At 48.6% G+C, this 23,119-nt stretch overlaps 1 protein-coding gene across 1 annotated transcript in view; it reads right to left on the reverse strand.

The window, feature by feature from the left end:
• Window positions 1–23,119, reverse strand: part of LOC135899638 (acetylcholinesterase-like) — a 215,346-nt gene that overhangs the window by 187,454 nt on the left and 4,773 nt on the right. Inside the window, exon 2 of the mRNA XM_065428944.1 lies at window positions 5,994–6,202. Within this exon, the coding sequence (XP_065285016.1) occupies window positions 5,994–6,197 (204 nt within the window). The 5' untranslated portion in view covers window positions 6,198–6,202. The remainder of the gene's footprint in view (window positions 1–5,993; window positions 6,203–23,119) is intronic.

Consider the following 23,119-nt stretch of genomic DNA (forward strand, 5'->3'; position numbering starts at 1 on the left):
GGTGTCCTCGGATATTTGTGCGCAAGCATTTATATGGGCACTCTAGGCGAATTTTTGCCGCCGTCGTCGCCATCAGCGTGAAATTCCGTAAAGTGCGACACTATCGCGTACGCGCGCCGTATGCTGCAGGTGTGAGCAACAGCCAGCAACAGCTTACGAGGGTGAGCTAAGGTCCCTCTATAATTTCCAAGGTAGCGACATCTGCCGCGCGCGCCACCTAGGAAGTTCCTGTAGCAGACGGCGCCCACGCTAAACCGCGGCATTCGTGTGGTGAAAAAATATCTGCATACGCGCGGAAATAAAACCTACTGGTGCCTGACTGTGGCGAAAAACGAAAGAAGGACCCGAACTGCTAAATTTAGTCCTTTAATTTCAAATGAGTGCTCCAAGAAAATAGCTCAAGAGAGCGTAATGAGGGCTTGATCGCCTCGATTCCGCGTGTTTACATTTCGTTCGTTTGCGCTCAATCACCGCGCGAACCTTGGTGAATCTTTTGCATGTAAGTGTGCTGCGTACACATAGCGGTTGCATTGAACGAAGAAGTCGTGTAAAAATGAAGGCTGACAGTCGCTTGGACCGGAAAACTTTCGACATAACGTCGCTCAAACGTGCGATTCTCAAAGCGCGCGACCCTCACGGCAACTAAACAACATCCTGTGTGTTTGTGGAAACGAGTGCGCCAACAGTCTTCTTGTCGCTGAGTGTGTCTGTCGTGTAGCGATTACACGACGACTGCTGTGTCTTGTGGTTCAATGCTACGAGCCAGCGCAACTGTGGTGACATGATGAAGAGGCGGTATGCATCGTGTCAGCGTGTCTCCTCGATCGTGTTCGGGCTGCCAGCGCGATCTGATCTCGCGGCACACCAACATCGAACGTAGTGTGTGCGCGTGTGTGAATGTGGTTGACTGTTCTCGTGAACCGTGCGACGTCGCCGCGTAAACTCGAATCATGACGCGCATTGTTGTGTTTATCCCTTTTCGCCTCCGTGCACCGCTAAAGCATCGTAAGAATTAGAGGGCCCTTATACGAAACGCACGCGGATTGACCCAGCTATTACTGCACTTTGTTTTGCTGGCAATCCGTGTATCGCTTGTGGCGTTTTTCTTATGTTAATTTGCAGTTGTGTGTTTTTCATCAGTAAAATGGCATTGCCGATTACTGAAACATCTTCGAGTGTAAGGGAAACTTGGAAGGAACGAGCTCACAGCTGTATGTTATGTACTTTGATATACTGTATTACGCTTTCTTATTTGACGGCCAGTAGCTGTGGCTATGCAGTATTCGTTTTTAAAAAAAGAGTAATGCAGGCACTTATCAATATATTTATTCACATATGCAATGCACAAAATACGATTAGGATATTGGAAATTACATGTTGGACATGTTGTAAAGCGCAGTTAACAACGCGCGCACAAACAGAGGAAAGTGTAAAAGTAGAATTCGCTGCTGAATTTTATTTTTTATCGCACGTAACGCAATGCGGATATTTGTCAGCAAGTTAATGCGTTTCTGCCCCACTATTTACTTGCATGCTAGGTCATACTGCACTTGCTAAGTCAACGGGCTCGTAATGCACTAAAATCAGTAATCTCCACAAACTTCGGCCGTCAACATTCATGCGCGCGAATGAAATAATACTGCAGCTCTGCACACACAGGTGTATACTTTCTCACCTTCGTATCGCTCTACGCTACTTTCCTCGCATAGTCGTGCAGTTACCGACGGTTCAGTCTTTCCGTGCATTTCTGTGCAACCAGAATTACCTTCTGGTTAGGTTTTGTTTGCTGCGCGGGATGCAAAATAACTTCTTGTCGTCCTCCGTCTGATCTCGGCACCCATCCGCACAGCAACAAGGCATTTCGGTCCTTCGCATCCTAGGTCATACCGATCTATTCAGCGAGCTCACAGCGAACTAAAATAAATAATCTCCACAAACTTCGGCCCTCAACAGTCATGCACGCGAGTGAAATACTATCACCGCTCGACACACGCACGTGTATACTTTCAATCGCACCTTTGTATCGTTGTATGTTACTTGCCTCGCATAGTCGTGCTGTTACCGACCGTTCAAAGTCCGTCCGTGCAATTCTGTGTAACCATACTTTTCGTCTGGTTAGGTTCTGGTTGCAGCGCGCGATGCAAAATAACTTCTTGCCATCCTTCGTCCGGTTTTGGCACCCAACCGCACAGCAACAAGGCATTTCAGACCTCCCGGAACGAAATTAGAGAGTTTTAGAATAGGGGCCCCAAACGTTTTGGGGCCCCAAAGAAATAGCGTCGAAGCCACTGCGCATGCGCTGGACGCAAACTGCCTTTGGGTTTTACGTTGGGAACGCTATTTCACCGATTTAGCGGGAGCCCAAATAGCGACCCCAAAAGTTTTGCGTCGGCAAACATGACGGCACCCATCGAAGCGACGGCTCTAACCTAGCACCAAACTGGGTTCGATTCGCGGTAACGCGTGAAGTTCGCAAGCTAGGAGAAGTGACTGCGGTTATCGCTTTCTCTCAACTAGCGTGTGTTATGAAGATTGACTCATTAGACGCCACGGATTTTGAATTCGATTGTGGATATTATGGCTCGTAGGCCTAACACGGCTAAGCTTGGCTGGTGAAGGCTAGTAAAGTTGGTTTGGTCAAAACTAAACGCAACTAATTGTTTGCTACTTACAGAATAGCCTCTAAATTGTAATTAAATGCGAATACACGCAAGTCAAAATTATTATTCCTATCATAAAATGGTATATTTTATTTAATTATTTCTAATAGCTTTTCTTTAACGCCGTAGTGGCGCTGTCAACGCAAGACACTATCCGCAAACGTATAACCCTATTCTAAAACTCTTCACTCCTACGTGCCCCAACGCTAACGCCCGCAAAGCTCTTTGGGGCCCCAAACTATAGGGGCCCCTATACTAAAACTCCGTATTATCGCAGCGATGTGCAAAGCACAACAGGCTAAACGCGCGCTCTTCGCCCGGCGCGCAGGAACTTTCATGGCGGCAAAGGGGCGGAGCAAGGTCACATGTCACCGATCAGCCTATCGCAGGCCTTGTCGGCTGGATCAAAGCCTGGCGGTACTTTTAAATGATTGAGGGACTTTAGGGTGAGCCAGAAGTATGGTGGCTTGACGCGACGGCTTCTCGCGTTCGCAAGGGAGGAAGGCACGGAGGGTGCGCGCCGTCTTCTCGCGGGCAGGGGAGGGGGAATGTTAGGAGGGGGCGGCATGGCCACGTGCGTGTTATCATGGAGGCTACTCTGGGTTCGAAGGAGCCGGCCGGATACAGCTGATGGCTTTGTGCGCGCTGTGTTCTCGCCCGCCTAGTTAGCGTTGAAGCGAGGGGCCCCCGTAGCCTCTCTCCCTCACTCAAGCGTCCTGACAACGCGCGTCCGCGGTCATCGAGTTAGATTTGTTCGATTGGCTGTGCGCGCGTGACGCCGTGCTTCTCATTAATTCAGTTAGTAAGTGAATGTTTAAAGCTGTTTGTGCAGTTTATAAAACGACTAACCTTACTTCGCATAGCTATCTAAAAATTTGCTATCGCAATCAATGATTAGCCTGTCGGGCGAAAGTTACTTTTTCCGAACGCCGACGGTTTGCCGTCGGTGTCATCTAAAGTGCCATGGAGGTGCGACGTCTGGAACACCACCGGTGGCACTCTTCGTCACGCCAGCTTTGTGAGGCGTTCTGCAGCTGCCAGAGCGCAGCAGTAGTTGTGTTGCGTGCTGCGCTGCGCCGAAATGTCGCACCGACGTGTACCTTGAACACCGTACGTACCTGCAACGCAAACCTTGCTACCGCCGCCAATGGGATCGCCCTTCTAACGAAACTGCCACTTTGAAAGCGAATCTTTCTTTGCCTCTTGCTTCGACTTTCCCACTGCTGCTGTCGCTGTCTTGTACAGTGCTCACGGAATGAAATGGGACACGAGCATTTAGTAGAACCCTACATATGTGCAAAGTATGTGAGAGCACCATGTCATGTCGCTAGGAATTTGGTCACCAAAGGTGACGAGGACTCCGATGTAAGTGTACGCGCCAGAATTACGTCGATGTGACACGAACTGTAGCCGGTTCAAACGAAAGTATGCGGATCACTTAGCCCTAAATTGACGCGTTTCATTCCGTGAGCACTGTACGCCGCTTTCCGAGGTAATTCAGAGCATGCATAAACATGGCAGGAGCGTGGCAGGGACGAAAGGCGTCGCGAAAAACTCCTTTGGATCACGTCGGCACCTTACCCTCGAGGCGCTGTAATTATCTGTGACCTCCTGCAAAAGTATTGTAGAAACTGGCGCACTTACCTTTGCAATAACGTGCAACAATCCAGAGGGTATCTAGATAGCACGGTAGAGAGGAAGTAGGGAGAGGAGGCATATATTGAGTAGAAGGAGCTGCAACCACAAAACTAGCCAATACACTCCGTACTACTCTTCGCTCCCAGCTCCCATACATGGGGGGAGGGCGGCAGAGGGAAAACGTGACTTTACACGGCAAGTAAATGCTACTGCTATAGACACAACAGCTGTTGCGGACAAACTCAGTAAATTTTTGTACAAGGTACGGTACAGCACGTTTTTGCTATTTCTGAAAAATAAGCACCGTGTAAATTCGTCAAGTGGACAACTGACGAGTAGCGTGCAGACACAACGCCACATTAAAGCACCGTAGCGCTTAGGCGACTCTACGGAAGCGGTCGCACGTCGAATCAGCGCTTCTGTCCCCGCTGCGCTAGCATTGCGGCTATGGTCTTGCGCGAGGTCGCGGGCTCTATCTCGACCGCTGCAGCCGCAGTTCGGCGGGAACGCAATACAAGAGAGCTCGTGAAATTGGGTTTAGGTGCTCGTCGAAGAACCACAGGGGTTCAGCGCTTGTCCTTGTCGCCTTTCTCGTATTCTGTGCCCCCTCTTGCGTCATACTTTATCCGGAGCCCGCTACAATAGCGTGGCTCATACTCCGATTGTGGTTCTGTCGCGTACAGCTCCACAATTCAATTAAAGTTTAACTCTTCTGTCAAGATGCGATGTGCCGTATGAGGCAATGACAATGCTAACCTTATCGGATGTTATGAATAATGGCGCACAACAAAGCCTCAAGCAAACATGTCTCGCTGTGTGCTACGCAAACAGCAGTGATACACTCACGGTAACGTCTAGCATCGACTCACCACCCTGGTATATTGTACTAAACGCTGAAGAAATTAAATACTCCCGGTCGACATCAACGCAATTTTGATCAGTCAAAGCTAACAGCACAGAAAGCTTTGTTTACATCCATTCCCAGAGTACGTGGAATCTGCATGATATTTTCTACTCGTAGACATGTAAATGTAGCCTGCTAAGCTTACAAACAAGTGCAACTGAATGTCGACCTCAAGTTTTTTAAGACGCGAAGTTCGCTTTGCAATAACGTGAGCATGACATCTTAAAACCATATGTTTGGAACTGGTATTTAGTGGCACCTGTTGCATGCTTAGCAGGTCACGTGCAAATGATTATCGACAAGTGAAAAAGCTGCAAGCTATAAACGTGGAATTGACGCATGTGGTGCCCATTTCGTGTTTTACTGGCCTTCTCGGTGTCGTTGCATCTCTTACAGATACCATCGCTGTATTGCGTGCGAGCCTTCGAAAAACACGACGTGGCCTACAATAAACACACATATATAAAAGCGTGAAAACATTTTTCTTTTTTTTTATGCCCAGGCGGTTCTACCCATGCTTAATCGCCATCTTGTTTGGAAAGCAAAATAATCTGCATTTTTTTGGGTTCCATAGTGTCACCGCGACACAGTTTTTCTTTTTTCTTTTTGCCCGCTTCAACTGGAACGAGACTTGAGTTGCCCGCTATCCGCATAGCTGTTTAATATTTGGCCGTTTGTTTCGGCGAGCACTGGAACGCAGCCTCTAAATACGTCCACACGAACCACCAAAACACGTGACCAGAATCGCTGGTAACTAGGACGGCAAGCGATTGCTATCGCTGTGAGCTCACCTTGGCGGGCACTGGAGGCTTGAAGCGCAGCTCTCCCACGGGTGGCTCCGCGTACGGGATGCCTCGGTACTCCTCGATGGTTGTCCCCAGGACCTGAACCTTGCGTCCGCCCACCGGGCCCAGCTTGGTGGGACGCTCCACATCGTACGCCAAGGAGGAGAAGAGCGTCCTCAGGATGAGGCCCAGCACGACGGGCCCATTCATGACTCCTATTATACGAGAGCAGCGAAAGGTGTGTGTGTATATATATATATATATATATATATATATATATATATATATATATATATATATATGTATATGCATATATATATATATATATATATATATATATATATATATATATATATATATATATATATATATATATATATATGTATCCAAGAGACACTAAAGAAAAAAATTGCAGTTTCGCCCGAAATTTATTGCGATAACAAATTATTAGACATCTAGACGAAGTAAGGTTAGTACTTTGACGGCCGTATAAATTGCAGTAAAACATCCGCTTACTAACCCAATTAACAAGCATGGTGTCTAAAGATGAAGGGATCGCACTCGATGAGCCCGGGTAATCGCCATCAGAGCGCTGACGTGATGAAGACAGGCGGTTGCGGCGGAGTGACCGCTACATGCTGCCTCCAACTGCAACGCGCCACTTGAGTGTACGCGAGCTCTAACACAAGGCGCGCACACGGTAAGTATACCTGGCAGCGAAGCTTCCGTAGAAGCCCATACGTTCAAAACATGACTGATTATCGGCTGTCCCTGGGGCCTGGCGCCACCTGTGTGAGGAGGAAACAATTCGAGCGGAACAAAAATTAATGTGACGCCACATCCGTACAAAACGTAAGTGACGACATCTTTGTGCTCAAAAGGGTCAAAGCAGTGGCGTGGCAACGGTAAGGGAGGGGCGTGGGCCCCGGGTGCCAGGTGTGTGTGCGGGGGGGGAGGTATCATACATCTGAAGACCTACCGTCTTTCCGCCGGCTTGACTGGACGTAAATGGTAAAGAATGCTCCGGTAACCAGCAGCACGAGCTCATGTATCAGATGCGTAGTGCCGCTGAATTGTCGGCTGCAGATTTACGAACATCCTACGTAATAATTGCACGCATGTACGGGCTGAAAATTTTTATGCGAAGCATATTACTAGAGCTCAAGCCGGCTCCTCAGGCGCGGCGGTGTCGCCTTCAATGACCTTTGACCCCATGCCATACCACGTGACGCCGTGACATCACGACAGAGGAGAAACGGGGCTCCAACTCGCGCCGTCGCTCGCGGCGTCGCGGCGGTATATAAGCAAGCAGCTGCGCTTGTTTCTAGGTGGCTCTGGCTCAACTCTTGCAAGATGGGCTGGGTGGGAATCGAACCAGGGTCTCCGGAGTGTGAGACGGAAACGCTACCACTGAGCCACGAGTACGCTGCTTCAAAGCGGTACAAAAGCGCCTCTAGTGAATGCGGTGTTGCCTTAGAAACGAGCTGTTTCTAAGGCTCAGGCGTGCGTCGCTTGCTCAGGCGCACATTTCGTTGCCGCGCCGAACGCTGCGTTGCTCGACGCTCACCGCGTCCAATGCGGGGCGCGTAGTCGCTGCGCCGTAGCTCATTGTCTTACACCCCTTGGCGGGTCGACGGGAACGCTGTCGCGTTCCACTCTTGAAGGCGAAGCAGAGTAACGCATGAGTTGTTTCTTCGTCTAGCCGAACCAAATATAGCCAAGCAACAGCAGTTCACCAGGCTAAACAGTGGTTCAACAACTAAAACAAAGGCTAGTACGCTTCGCATCCTGGGCTTAACCTTAGCTAAGCCACAGCCATTTTAATTCGCCAAGTGATTGCTAAACTACTCGCCTTTGCGGAACGCTTCATGTGCGGTGCGCTCATGTCACACCATGGTTTGTGTGTCGTCAGTATGTAAACAATGTTTCATTTATCAGTTTTGTATTGTTTGTATAAGTTTTGTATCAGTTTCGCGGTGTTGAATAATAACACGGTCTCCTAGTCATGGCTAACCGTCTCTTGTTTCATTTTCTCAGGTGTCAGGCGTCATTTTGTTGTTGTCACGCTGGCGTCCTACAGGACGGGGTATTCAGCCTTGCTGAAATATTAACAAAGACAATTCACATATCAATGTACGCGGATGATATTTGTCTTTGGTCTCTTGCGGTGGTTCGTCTTCAAGTGCGCGCAAGAATTCGGCGGGCAGCCACCCAGACTAGTTCGTATCTCCGCAAACAAGGCCTTAGTGTGTCCATCGAAAAGTTCGCGTTAACCGCGTTCACGCGAAAACCCATGGCACCGTACATTGTTTCTCTCAATGGCCAGGGCATCAAATACCAGAAGTCTCACGCTTCTTAAGTGTGACTATTGGCAGGGACCTTTCGTGGAGCCCCAACTTCATCCACCTGAAGCGGAGACTAATTTCGATTGTACATATAACGAGGTTCCTGTGCGGAAAAAAACCTGGGGCACATCAGCAAGGTCCATGATGCAACTGTACAGAGCACTGTTTCTGGTCTTCTTACGGTACAGCTTGCCGGTTTTGGCGAACACATGTAAAACAAACATCCGTACCCTCGAAAGTTTGCAAGGTCAGCCTCTATGGACATGTCTTGGACTACCACGATGCACCTCGACTCACGCAACAATAGTGATTTCTAGAGACTATTGGTTCCAACATATATAATGATTGACAACCAAAGCACACGCATTCGACATCTGTATCACGTACCCAGTCCCTATATTGCTGTATTACCGGTACAAAGACCTCAAGCCACATTTTCCAAACTTGTTGCGACACATCAAGCCTACCTTCCGTCCGGCTTTACACCAGCAGCAAGACCACTGTTCCCCTCTGGTGCATACGAAAGCCACAAGTACACCTCACGATTCTGGAAATTACGAATAAGACCCGTCATACAACGGTGGCTCTACGTCAGTTTACACTGTCATTATTGAACAAGGAAAATGAACAAAATACGCACATTTACACCGATATGGATCTGTCTCAGCCACTAGCTCCACAGGCGCGGTTATCTTCCTGGCCTTACAAGTCCCAATTGCGTTCAAAGTGTCCCGTGTAACGACCTCTATGACAACGAAGCTTGCCGTTCTACGTGTTGCTGTTAATTACAGCGCACAAGCCAAACCTCTAAGGTGGCTGGTTTGTTGTCACTCTAAGGCAGCCCTTCAGAGTCTGCAATCAGCCTTGCAACGCAAGACCTATGGACAACTGGTGTTTGAAACCAGAGAGTTTCTCCATCAAGCCCTCACAAACGGACACGACATCAGCTTCCAATGGCTTCCGGGACACTGTGGAATCGTCGAAATGACCTTGCTGATGCATGATGCCGCCCGGTCAGTCCATAAAGAAACCCTGACACTTTCTATACCCTTATCAAGGACAGACGCTGCGAGGGGTACTTTACTTGCTCAAACCGAGACTGAAACTTTGTTGTGGAACACCCCGATTATCTCCAACTACTGTCTCCACCGGCTGGATCCTACATTGAAGCTGCAGATTCCATCGAACTCCTCCCGCCGTGATGCAACTTTACTGTACCGCCTCAGGTTAGGGATGGTTTTTACGAAAGCTTACTCATTCCTTACTGGAATGACCGACACCCATTTGTCACTCGTTCAAATGTGAAGAGGCCATCGAGTACCGTGTTGCGTTTTTGTAATCTCTATGAGATCGAACGCGACGTTCTTCGGAGGGTATTAAACCGATTGGATAGCAGACCATTTTCAGAGACTATGATTCTCGGACCATGGCCCCACGCGTCGCAGGCTTACAAAGCGACGCAGGCACTGCTACGTTTCATGAAACTCACTGGCCTCAGTGACCAATTATAGGCCTGAAGTTATGGACAACAGCACTTATTTACACTGATAGTACCTTCTTCTCTCCCTCTCCTTTCTTTTCTTCCCCTAAACCATTTCCCCTTTGTAGAGTAGCAAACTGTACGCGCGTCTGGTTGACCTTCCTACCTTTCCTCCCTTCCTTTGCTTCTCCGCGTCCTGCACCTGTTGTTGTTGTTGTGTGACTTCATGTAACAAATAATGTGTCCTGTTTCAGCCACATGGAGTTTTACAAAAAGGTGAATTTTGTGAGGATATCTCCCGATATTCTATCAGGTTATGTGTCTGGGAGGCATGGGAGGTAATTAATAAGAATATCTTAAATAACTGCTTGATTAGCAATTATGGTGGAAACATTGCTATTCGGGAATTGAGGACCCAAAGTCGTATTAAAAACTTCTCTAAACAAAATCGTCTTGGGTGCTAGAGCATGCAGTACTTTGGTACTGAGGGCGCCCCGCCACTATGGCAGTACCAAAAGAAATATGAAATAATGCTCTACTGACATCGATATCTCTATCATCTCCATTGCGCGTGCAGACGAACAGTAGCGCAAGCTTTCGCTGGCACGGGCTTCATCGTGGCCTTCTCGTTTTTTGCATGGTGACGTCAAGAATCGACGCGCAGCGCGCTCCATTTCATTTCCAATTTTGTCGCTGTACCGCAGCTAGGATGATCACGTTTGCCAAAAGCAGTAAATAAAGAAAGGCTTTCTGGATCATAATGAAGATGACTCGTAATTGTCGTAGCATTGACGCCCGCGCAGCAAGAAGTAGGTGGCGTGTTTAGATAGGGTGGGGAGATAAGCGTCACTGACACGCTATTCATAGGTCTTCTGACACAGAAGACCAATGGGCCCCGCTTGCCAGAAGACCTAGCTACGCCACTGGGTCAAAGGCACGAAATTTGTTTTGGTGGCCTGCCATTAAAGCTGCGTTTTAATCTCCCCCGCAACGCTACTCGTTGGGCGATTCTAGCTTTGAGTGCACAAAGCAATGCAGCAAGGACGTTAGCCATACGAGTGTAGAAACTGCACTCCTGCGCAGAGCATGGTTTCATTGCAGGCCGAAGAAACCTGCTCACATTTTCGGACGCCAAACGCGTCGGCCAGTGGAGCCGCACGGAAGTAGCTAACGTAAGCAGTTATCTCGCAGTCGTAGCTCAAGGTTTTTGACAAAACACGTCGAACAGCTATCAAGTACACCGCCAACACTGTGCCACAAGAATTCAGACACACGTTGACAAGCGAAACAACACAGCGTAGGGGGGGCGTGTTGTAGCAGGTGATCACCTTACGAGCGCATCTTTCTGCACACTTTAAGAGCTGCTTTTTACTGCAACTGATAGCAGCGTGAATGCGCCCCTTCTTTAGCAGGTGCTGAAAACGAGGAACTTATTGTTAATGATAAAGCAAGGGAGTTGTCATCTCTTTCCTCGCCGCACGTATACAACATTGATGTGGAATTTTATTCCTGTTGAATGAAATCAAACTGTGTGTCGTTTCAATTAAAGAACTCAGTGCCCTTCTACTCTGCGAAGTAAGATGACCAGCGAAGCTGTGTATGTGGGCCCCTTAATGGCGAACTGCACATCCGCCACGGGTCGGCCCGGCATTGCACTATCTTCGGCATCGGCCCACGTATGGGGAGATATTGCTTACCGCACCAACAACGACACGAAAATTTCCTTGGATGGTTGAGGTATACAACAATTACCCCCGAAAGGCGAAGCATCGATAGCAATAGCAAACTAGCCGACAGCTATACGAACCCGCCGTTGTCTCTCAGTGGCTATGGTGTTGGGCAGCTGAGCACGAGGTCGCGGGATCAAATCCCGGCCACGGTGGCCGCATTTCGATGGAGGCGAAATGCGAAAACACCCGTGTGCTTAGACTTAGGTGCACGTTAAAGAACCCCAGGTGGTCGAAATTTCTGGAGTCCTCCACTACGGCATGCCTCGTAATCAGAAATAGGTTTTGGCACATAAAACCCCATAAATAAAAATTAACAGCTATACTAAGTAAGGATAGTAGCTTCATCGGCCGCATAAACTTGGGAACATTCGCTTGCTAACTGAATTAACAAGGATGGTGTCAGCACGCACATACGAGCACATCACACTCGATGAGCGCGGACACTTGCTGTCAAAACGCTTGTGCACAAAAGTGCGGCAGCAGCAGCGAGCGAAGTGACCTTCGCGCCGTTTACGCTTCAACGCAAGAGCGACGAGAACACAGCGCGCACAAAGGTATATGAGCCGTCTGCAGATCCCATTCAAGATATGGCTCGCGCGACCTTGCAAAGTGCGACTTGTTGGCGGAGTCGAAGCCGCCCTTTATACGAAACATTACGGCGATGGCAAAATTGAGCCTGGAGTGTCTATATCATTGAATACAAAACAGTTTGTTTCTTACGTTTGTTCCCTCCTCACACAGTAACGCTGCAATCGTTGCTCCCAAACCACACTTGCAGATGTCGGTGGTTGGTTCTAGACCGCCTCTTTGCCAAAAGCGGCCCATTTGAAGCAGCCGCACTCAGACGCGCCACGGTGCTCAACTTCCCGTGCCGGCGAACATCAAGCCAGCATCCTTCTCCTCGGCTCGCCTTTTCACCCTCTCCCTCAAACAGCACGGAGTCGCGGGGCGGGATGGGACCTTTTCGGACTTTTTAAGGAACATCACGACGGTGATGGAAGTGGAAATTCACCTGGCCTGTGCTTACAATTGCCATCGCAATCACAACTACCTGATCTGTATTACTAAATCCCCCTTTTACAATGCCGGTGAAGCCACTCTTACCGCGAGGTCAGGCTTGGTAAGCCAGAAAAACACACAAAAAAGAAAATAAGCTTGGCGACGCTGCCTTGACATCGGAGTACCAGCGTGTGGTCGTGGATTATTATATTGTCTATTCGCGCCAGTTAACTTCTTATCCCTAAATATCGACTGTAGTGTATTCCAGAAAAATTCAACGACGATTACGATACTCCTTAATGCGTAATTTGAGCGCAGCCGTATAGATGTTTTGATTTCGCGATATATTGGCTGGCGTGGACCATCTGTCTCGCGCGCCTTGTTGCAAACGCAGCGAAGCGTGGCGCGACTGCCTCGCTAATCGGGAAATCGCGAGAGGCAGCACGAGCGTGACGTGATTCACAGCAGCCGTCGCAGACAGACCTCCGTTGACGCAGCGCTTTGTTTCCATACATCGTACCGATGGCGTCGTCGGTGAAAGGCCATCGTCGCCGCAAAGCCCGTCTTGCACGGTACTACACTTCTCACGCTTTCGCCCAAACCCTCCTCCTCCGCTTTCTTCCTCACGCTCTCTTCCTTATCCCCGCCTTTCGTACCCCGCTGCACTCGTTCATCCTTCGCTGTGCTGGTTCGCTCGGTTACGCCGAGGGAGGCCGAGGCACGCCGACGCTCAAGGCATGAACAGGCGCCTGAGAGCTGCTCTCTAAACGACGAACACTGAACTTAGAAAACTTCAAGAACTGTCATTGAGCTGCAACGCGCAAATACGGAAAAAAAAGGTACTTTGAATTTCATGACCTCGCAATAACATTTCGACGCTGGGGTGTCGGCGCGAAATAAAAAAAAAATTAATCTTGACCTTATGTTCTAATATTCGGCCTAGTACTGCAAAACTTACAGAAGATATAGTAATGAAAGAACACTTCATCATCCTAAAATGATCAAGTGTTTCTCTTTAGTGTCCCTTTAATAAGTAACGTCGATCACACGCGCAACGGCTAAACAAGTTCTGAGACATAATCTTTAAAGTTGTGAAGTCTACCACGCGCATTCTGAAAGTAATATGATCATAATTAGAATGTATGAAAGGTGGGGGAAACTCACGAGGAATTTTAGTTTGATGTATAAATTAGTATCATCAAGCCCGCCCGGCGTGATCGATATAGTTAGTCATTACGTTACGACACGGAAGCAAATTTGCTGACGTCGTTAATAAATCATTAAAGCTAAGCATTAGGGCGCTGCTCATTAAAATGAAAAGGGAGTTTCATTCGAAGAACGAAGCATTGCCAGCGATAGCAAAGTTGAGCGTTTTGGTTGGATTCTTCTAACATTGTGCAAAGTACACCGCGTCCGGCACATCGGCCTGCCGCATTGCTGTGGGATAAAAGCAACAGCACTCTGTCAGCTACGAAACGTCTGTCAACGCTGGTGCGATGAAAATAAATTATGCGTGACTCTGCTATCGCAAACACCAGGGACCAGCGGAGATGGGGGAAGTTAAGGCTTCAGAAAAATGGGATAGCTTGGTTTAGCCAGGTTGTCTAGGTTTCACTTAATCGACCTTTGATGTAGATGTAATTATTATACTTAGGTATACAATCATCGTTAAACCAGGTATGACGGCTGTGCCTAGGTCGGTGGCTAGACATGACTGTGATTAGGCTTGGGTAGACGCGCATCACTAGCCGGCGATATCTGCGGGGTGGTCAGACGCCGCTTGGCAACGGCGGCTCAAAGGCTTCCGCTCCCGCGCAGCGCTCAGAGAAGACGGCCCGGCCTCGTCCTCATGCCAAGCGCGCCCTGACTAAGCAAGCGTGGCGGTCCTCTTAGCCAGGCACGGGGCAAGTCACGTGGTCAGGCGGCGACCCAGCTGCGGAGAGCGCATGCGCCAAGACGGCGGCGGCGGCGCAGCTCGGCGCTGGGAGTCATGTGATGCGTTGTCAAGGCTACGGTGCAGCTGCTGTCAAATGAAGGTCAAATTGCTGGCGACGACGAAACTCGGATCTACTAGCTTAGCAAAGCTTTCGCTTTAAAATGCATGCCGTATTCCTTTGTGGGAGGTTGCGGTTGAGACGGCGCGCCATTTCAGGCGCCCGCCGCAACAGAAGCGACTTGTTGAGACGCCGTATGCGTCGGTGTCGTGTGCCAGACGCTGCACCGACGCGACGGGTACCGCCACGCCTTAAGAGTAATTTTTAGCTCGGGTACTCCTATCTAAATACACGTAAACGCAGAATTCGTTTTTCTCGGCAACCACTGCACCAAACTTGAGAAGGTTTGTTGCATTTAAAAGAAAAGAATGAACATCTAGTGACTATTTGTTTCGTATTTTTGATTTAGGCCGTCAATTTTTTATTAAAGATTGGCAAAAATTGAAAATTATGTATAAACGAAACTGTGAAGTTTACAACTCTGTAAGTCAGCAACAAAAATGATAATGCGAGTCTGCGAGCAGCAACTGGTAGTACGTCTAAAGCGGACAAAATTTATATGTTACACATGAATCTAAAAACAATTTAATAATACGGAAATACAGCCTTTGCAGAACCCTTGTAAACAACGTAACAAATTGACGTAAGATATAAATGACGTATCGAGTTTGTCTGCTTTGAATGATTTAATGGAAGCCGTTTACAGAACCGCGATAGCTGCTCTTGATGCAGAGGTATGAATTTGTAAACTTCGTGCTTTCATTTTTTTTCAAACTTTCAAATTTTTGAAAATTTGTTTACCGAAATTCAGGACCTAAATCGAAATTCCGCTACCAACAGTCACTAGAATTTAACTTTCTCTCTCAAATGCAACAAATTTCCTTAAAATCGGTCCAGGGATTATCTCAGAGAAACGTTTCTGCGTTTTACATGTATTTCAATAGGCCGCGTCAGAGTTGGGCCCGAGCTACAGCTTCCTCTTAAAGTCCAAACCATGACACGCGTCGGCAAGCTTCGGCACGCACAAAAGCGTCGGGCGGAAACAGGGTGAAGCGTGGCGACGCGCAGAGATTTTGTCGACTGCCGATGCTAGAAGTTCGGCGACGCGCGGCGGCGCTTCGCCGGCGTGCACCAATGAGAGGCTGCGCTGCGTCGCCGGCGTCAACCAATCGGAGGCTCCAAAGTCTCCGGCTGTTATGCCTATGATGACCGCCCATGCGAAGACGCCGACACCAACGATCGTCCGAGTTCTTTGGACGCACGACGCGCGCGACAGTGTTCCTGAAAGACAGTGTTGTAATACTAGGCCGACAACGGCACGACCGACGACTGTGGGTTGAGGCAGTGCCACGTGGATCCGAACCGGCTTCGAACGACGCCGACAAATCCAACCTGCCCACCGGGTTCCGCCGGTCTGAGTGCGATTGTCTGCTAAAACATCCAACCGAATCACGATTGCCGCAACGTCTGTGCTTGGTGTATGTGTATTTTGTTATGCTCGAAACGAACGGAAACATGTTTACGAGTTCCGAAGTGCGGATAATCAGCACTCGCCTACCACTGATGTTGTTTAAGCTACGCGTAGGCCTAGCGCGTCCATCGAGTTCATAACTGGCGAGTGAACGAGCCCAGCTGAGAAACTCGATCTGTCGAAGGAAATTAATCTTCAGTTGCGTTTGGCGCTGCAGCAATTTAAAATGTGGCACTCCTGAGTTCGTGTGGTGTGTGATGTGGTGAATGAACCGTGTGGAACTTCGGGTGGTGAACAGCGGTATGTTTTGTGTGGTCTGAAAACACTCAAATTTAACGGGCGAGCTCCGCGCTGTTTCCAGTGGAAAGGATAACTTTCGAAAGCGAAAGACAATAGTAGCCGAACAATGAGAAGTACGTATACATCATCAGCCATGACGCCCGTTTCAGCTGACAGTGCGCTCTTCTATTGGGCATGTGAATCCAGTTCAGTACAAGTTCACTGTACTCCTTCACTCACTCCTTTCAAGTGCATGCGTCTTATGGGCTAGTTGGGGATAAATCGCTCGTGCAGCAGTCAAGAACACTGACGCACTGAAGGATACGTGACACAGCCTAGTCATGTTTGAGTGAGTGTGTCTTTATATTTGAACACTGCAAAAGCAATGATCTGTTTGTAATATTGTCACCCAGCTATTACAACTAAAACAGTTTACCACCGACAGATTGGCAAAAAAGAACGTCTGCCTTTAGCGATGGCTGGTCACCGGAGAGCGCGCGCGCAACCACGAACTTCGTCGTTCTCGCCTTAAGGGTCCCGTGTCGTCACGTGCAAACTTATTTCCCGTCATTGCTCCCCCTCAAAAGCGACCGGCTCGGTCGCTTCAAGGGCAGCGGGCGCGCACCATGGGCAACAGTGCCAACATGAAAAGGACAAAAAAAAAACATACAGGAATGTACTGAAGCGGTTTGTGAGGGTTGCTTATCCCTCGCGTGCGTAGTACGGCTTCATCCGTACTACGTGGACGACTTCAGCACGGGGACGGCGTCGGTTCGAACCAGGATCAGAGCTTTGAGGCACCACCTCGTAGTTCACATCACTGAGGCGGCGTACAACTTCATAGCGGCCGAAATAGCAGCGCAACAATTTCTCTGAGAGTACATGGTGTCATATGCTCTCATATATGACCACGTGTCGGTGTCCGCACCGACACGCGGTCACCTGGTAAGTACTGGACATTCCGCCGGGTCCGGTTGTAACGGTAGGCGTCGGTATTCTGCTGGATGCGGATGCGATTCCGAGCAAGCTGGCGAGCTTCCTCGGCTTTCTCGACGAAATCTTCAGTGGTGTCATTCCTTGTGGCTCCGTGGCCTACCGGCAGAATGGCGTCTAAGTTGGTTGTAACGCGACGTCCGTAAACAAGCTCGAATGGTGTAAACTCGGTGGTCTCCTGCACAGCGGTATTGTAAGCAAACGTGACGTATGGCAAAATTTCATCCCATGTTTTGTGTTCCACATCAATGTACATGTATATAGGATCCGACGCTGCTGATTCTGAGCTTTCTGACTCAAGATCGGAAGGTTCGGATGATTTCATACCTGTCAAGCACCGCTGTCCATGACGGACGTCTTCGGGATCGTCCTCAAGTGAAGCGTCTGTCATATACAGCAGTATTAAGACTACGACAGCTTTCATGCCCGTCGACGCGATGGTAAGCCTGAATGCTATCTCCCGACAGACACTTAATTTCTACTTCAAACTTGCCCCTAGACTAATCCAAGAGGTTCGCGTGAACCTCTGGAAAAATGTCATTGCCGCTGACACAACTGATGATAAGAAGGTGCTAACTCTACTTGGTATGTCTGAAATCTGTGGGGTCCACGCCCGGCCCTACATAGCACAGTGTACAAATATAGCAGCTGGTGTCGTATCTGATGTCGACTTGGATCTCAAAGACGACGTTTTTAAGAGCATGATTGTTTGCGCGCCACGATGCTAAATAATTAACGTTGGAAGGCTGGGTTCGTCGAAGTGCACGAAGATACCTTTTGCCTCTGTAAAGCTGCCTAGTCATATAAAGGCTGGACTCGTGCGCTATCCTGTTCGACCTTTCGTACCACGGCCTTTGCAATGTCATAAGTGTTTTAGGATTCATGTTAAGGGCTTTTGCACCAGAGATCTGGTCTGTGCCAAATGCGGCGGGAATCGCCATGTAGATTCCCGTGAAAGTCAGGAATATCGGTGCCCTAACTGTAATGGTGAACATTTGGCAACGGATAAAGGATATCTCTCATTGAAGAATGAACTAACGGCACTAAAAGAGAAAGCCAAACAGAAGGGAGCCAAACAGAAGGGAACAGAATGAATGCTTCCGTCGCCGTAGTGCTGGCCCAGCGACTGGAAAAGCAGCGCGTTCAATGAATGGCAAAGACACAACGCATCGGAAAGTAGGGGAGGGGGGGAGGGTGGCGGACCTTCTGCCTTTCAGACTCATCGTGACCAGCGCTGGCACCAAAATCGGCGGAACAATTAAGTCTCTACAAAGGCTTAAACTAAAGTGGAAAGCACTGCAAACACAGTACCTAAACCGGTCTCAGCCAACCACGCTGTGCAACTTGTCAATCTTCTGAAGATGCTTGTCAACGTCATCAGATCTCTAACCGCCGGTCGTCAGATACCAGCAGCGTGAGCAGCAGAGCAACTTTTGTAGGCCTTTGTTCCAGTCCTCGACGGCCTGCACTAGACGTTTCACCGGAAACAATTTTAACTGTTTTCAGCAGCCTTGTCCCTTTGAGCTGCAATGGAATGCGAGGTCGATGCGACCGCGGCACGCTGATCTAGTTATTCGACTCATCGCTATGAAGACTCCACCAGACGTTATAGCGTTTCAGGTAACTAATGTAAGGACAGACGAATATTGATTGCCTGGCTTCTTGGGTGTCCACACTAACACTCGGTGCGCAGAACCAGCTTGTGGCTCTATCCAGTGTGGGGACGCGGCGCAACCTTCGACCAGTCATGTATAAAAGTCGACGCGCTTGACCGGCAGATCAAATTTTCGACTATTGCCGACTCTGCTACACGTCTCTCTCTAATCCTTTATCTCAATATATCGCGAAATGAAAGCACGTATAGAGCTGCGCTCAAATTACACTTCGGGAGTATCGTAAACGTCGGTGAATTTTTGCATTCTAATTGATGTACCACACGACCATGTATTTCTTTAACGCTCTGCCGCGCGTGCGCAACAGGATGTACAACTATATGTAGTCTGTGTATACCCGATACAATTGTGAATGAATTCGTCGCTGTCCTGGATGTGTTTACTGTTCTGTGCGTGTGCTGGAGCGTTTGCAGATCTGCCTATTATCGACAGCAACCGACCAGCCCGGCTAAACTAGGCTTATCGCGGAGACAATGTAGTCGAGGCGGGCCCGATTACGCAGACAATGTAATCAAAGGTCTTGACTTGAGGTAAACGGTGGAGAGGCGTTCCTGATGTTATGGCGCAATACGTGTCCTCGGGGGCTTGAAACACGAGCCGATTATGACGATAGTGCAACATCAGCACATATCATCTCGTCTGTCGGGAGGCTATATATACCTACAGTTTGGCAATCACTGGTTTTCGCAACAACGCAAAATCATTCATCATACAATCACAACGTGCAAAGTTGGTTTCTGCGCAAATTTTCCGTGTTGTGATATGGGGTGCTATAACGTCGAGCTATTCCAAACTTTTCCATTACAATTCTGCAATCAGCCCTCCGCGATTGGTCAAAAGCTTTACGGCCACCCCCACTACACCTGCCAGTCACGCGACGTCAAGCGAACCTCGATAGCTCCCTATCTGATATGACGTGTACACTCTTATTGTGCATGATTGTACTGAACAAAACAAAAATAGGTATTTCAGATTCAACGCCTCTTCACCATTAGCCCTCGGCTATTGGTCAAAAGTTCTCGGGCTGCACCCACTTCGCCTGCCTGTCACGCGACGTCACAAAACCACGAAAAGTCACCGCGTCACAGTGACGTAGCATTAGAAACTGGATTTACCACCCAGTTTCTAATGCTACTGACGAAAACACCTTACAAAAAAGTCTTAACAACGTGCAGTCTTGGAGTGAAAATTGGCTGATGACTCTTATTCCCAACAAATGTAAACATATATCTTTTACCCGTCGCCGCAACCCTTTCCTGTCCTCTTATACTATAGTAAACGTTCCCTTAGAATCAGTAGAATCATCGAAGTACTTGGGCGTCACACTTTCTCGTGATCTCAGTTGGGGTACGCATATTTCCAACATACTTTCATCAGCTAACAGAACTTTTGGCTTCATGAGACGACACTTGCGTGACGCCCCGCAGAACGTAAAACTACTAGCTTTCAAATCCCTTATCAGACTGAAAGTTGAATACGCATCACCCATCTGGAGTCCATATCAAGTCTATCTAGTTAACGAGCTCGAGTCCTTTCAAAACCGCGTCGTCAGATACATCCATTCCTCACACTCATACGACGTAAGCGTATCATCTTTAAAAGCAAAATCTGATCTACAGCCCCTTGCACGTCGCCGTGCTACTGCTAGCCTTTGCCTCTTTCATAAGTTTTTTTTTACAGTACCTTATTTCACGAGCCATATATCACACCACCCGCACGCATATCTCTACGGACTGGGCACCCATTACAAATCTTACGCCCACGCTCCCACACAACTACATTTTCCTCGTCTTTTTTTTCCCGCACAGCATCAGATTGGAACGCCCTTCCCCACCACGTAGCTGCAATCACTTGCCCGACATCGTTTCTGGAAAATGTGTCCTTGTTGGCTAATCAATAACCTGCTTTTTCACATGTTATTATTTCTGTTGTTTTGCACTTGCGAAAATGTAGCTTCCATGTACAATTTTTTCTGTATACCTGTGTTTATATTTGTATATTCAACTGTACCCACCCCTTATGTAATACCCCTAGCTAAGGGGTCTTTAAGGAAATAAAACTGAGCTGAACTGAACTGAACGTGTACGCGTTAAAGATGCATTAATATGCTGAACAAAACAACATTTGTTTTATGAATAGCCGCAGGCTGTCCAGTTCCGAAAGGACTAAGAGAGCCGCCGATCGCTCAGGCACTGGCTACTCGCACCGGCCGGAGAGCATTGGCTTATTTGCGTACAATAAAACTTTTTGCGTGGCTGTGTAACGTTTTCGAGCACTTTTGCCACGTTTACGACCTCACTCAGCCAACTTTTCTTACCATGGTGTTCCATGTTACCATGGAACACCAACTCGCCTAATCCGCTGCCCTTCTTCAACTTTTCTTTGCTGAGAATCCTTTTTAGCGGCATTCTTAACCTTCCGCTGCGATTTGCGACCAGCCACCGCAAGCTAAGTGAGGGAAAGCGGACCAATCGCAGACGCCGGCACCACACTCTTCATACGGTTATCGATTTTCAGTGCACTGGCTCGGCCCCATCGAATCCCTCTACACTTGAGCGTACTCCTCGCCTCGTATCAGCCAATTACATAAGGCAAGACGCTCAGCGTAGGCAGTTATTCGTTTTTAATGCAAACAAAAGTGACCTCCTATAAACGAGGAGAGCGTTTGATTGGTCTGTTCAGACAACCCTGCGGGCCACTGCCCGATGCTTACGTCAGCGGTTACGCGTATTTGACGTAAGGAGATTGGAATAAAAAAAATTACCGACGATTACGTTACTTCCTAATGCGAAATTTGAGCGCAGCAAATAAGCTGTTTCACCTTTTCGATAGATTGAGGCAAAGAAATCGAGCAACACATGTATGCGCTATCACAGAATTTTTTTTTATTTTTCACACGTATTCCTTTAACAAAGACTCCACTAACAGTTCTTGACAGTCATGAAGGAAGCTTTGTGGTCGGAGAAATAGACTGATATATGTTAGACTTGGTACACCAATGCTTGATTCTCAAAGACGAGATCTATACAAGTGTCTCGCGAGGTTGTCACAGCCGTGGGACGCGTTACGAGCGAGAGGAACGGGATGTTCTCCCGCATAAGTGTTAGGAAATTGCTGTTTGTCTTTATGTCAACATTAAAGTCCCCCACTACTAACATCGGTGTGGATCGATGGACGGTTAATGCGAGTTGCAGGAAGTGCACGACGTCTTTCGTGAGTGCGGTAGCGGACTCACGAAAGCGGTATCAGTCGGTCGCTGCTAGCGCTGGGGGGATGAAAGGGGGGCGGAGCTGGTTACGAGGCCGACGATAACGCCGACGACGACGCGAAACCCAGGAACGGACGCCAAAGAGCCATTTGTGTAGCCAGCCCTCCTCCACAGTCTCTCCTCCTCCCTTCCATCATCCTCCCTCGCCCGGAGAGCCGACAGCGCGCATGCGCGGCGGCGGAGCAGCAGATTCGTCGGCGAGCTGGTTACGAGGCCGACGCCGACAACGCCGACGACGACGACGACGCGAAACCCAGGAACGGACGCCAAAGAGCTGCGCTCTAAAACATGGTGGAATAGTCTTACGTTATAGGGCCCATGTCGCGTTGCATGTTGTTATGTAGTATTGTAAATAAATGCGTGCACTTCGGCACTCTCACGCTCCCCGAATTCAAGTAAACTCGTTGAATTTAGTAGATGTGTATAGCTATACCGAACCTCACGTCCAATGCTGAGCGGCCATAGTCTTGGATGAGTTCTTTTTCTTTTTTGCCCAATTGCTTTTGAAAATAACTGTTTCTGACAATATCAAGACATTACGTTCAAGAATAAAGGAAGGAAGGAAGGAAGGAAGGAAGGAAGGAAGGAAGGAAGGAAGGAAGGAAGGAAGGAAGGAAGGAAGGAAGGAAGGAAGGAATAACTTTATTGAAAGGAGGTTGGCATGGTTATGAGCTCGATGGGTGGGGCTCCAGGGCTCCACTGGTTGCTGCCGCCTGCCTGACGTGATCCAAAAGCGCCAGCCGCAACCTCCGGGTCAGAGCTGGCGAGTTGTGCCTCCCATAGCTCCAGAGTGTTCCATAATTGAAATTTACCTAAAAAGGTATTTAAATTTGGTGGCCTATTTTGGCAGCCCCACGAAATATGATATAGCGATGGCGAGCCGCCACACCACGGACAGGT

This window comes from Dermacentor albipictus, unplaced genomic scaffold, assembly GCF_038994185.2.
Source record: "Dermacentor albipictus isolate Rhodes 1998 colony unplaced genomic scaffold, USDA_Dalb.pri_finalv2 scaffold_16, whole genome shotgun sequence".
NCBI lineage: Eukaryota > Metazoa > Arthropoda > Arachnida > Ixodida > Ixodidae > Dermacentor > Dermacentor albipictus.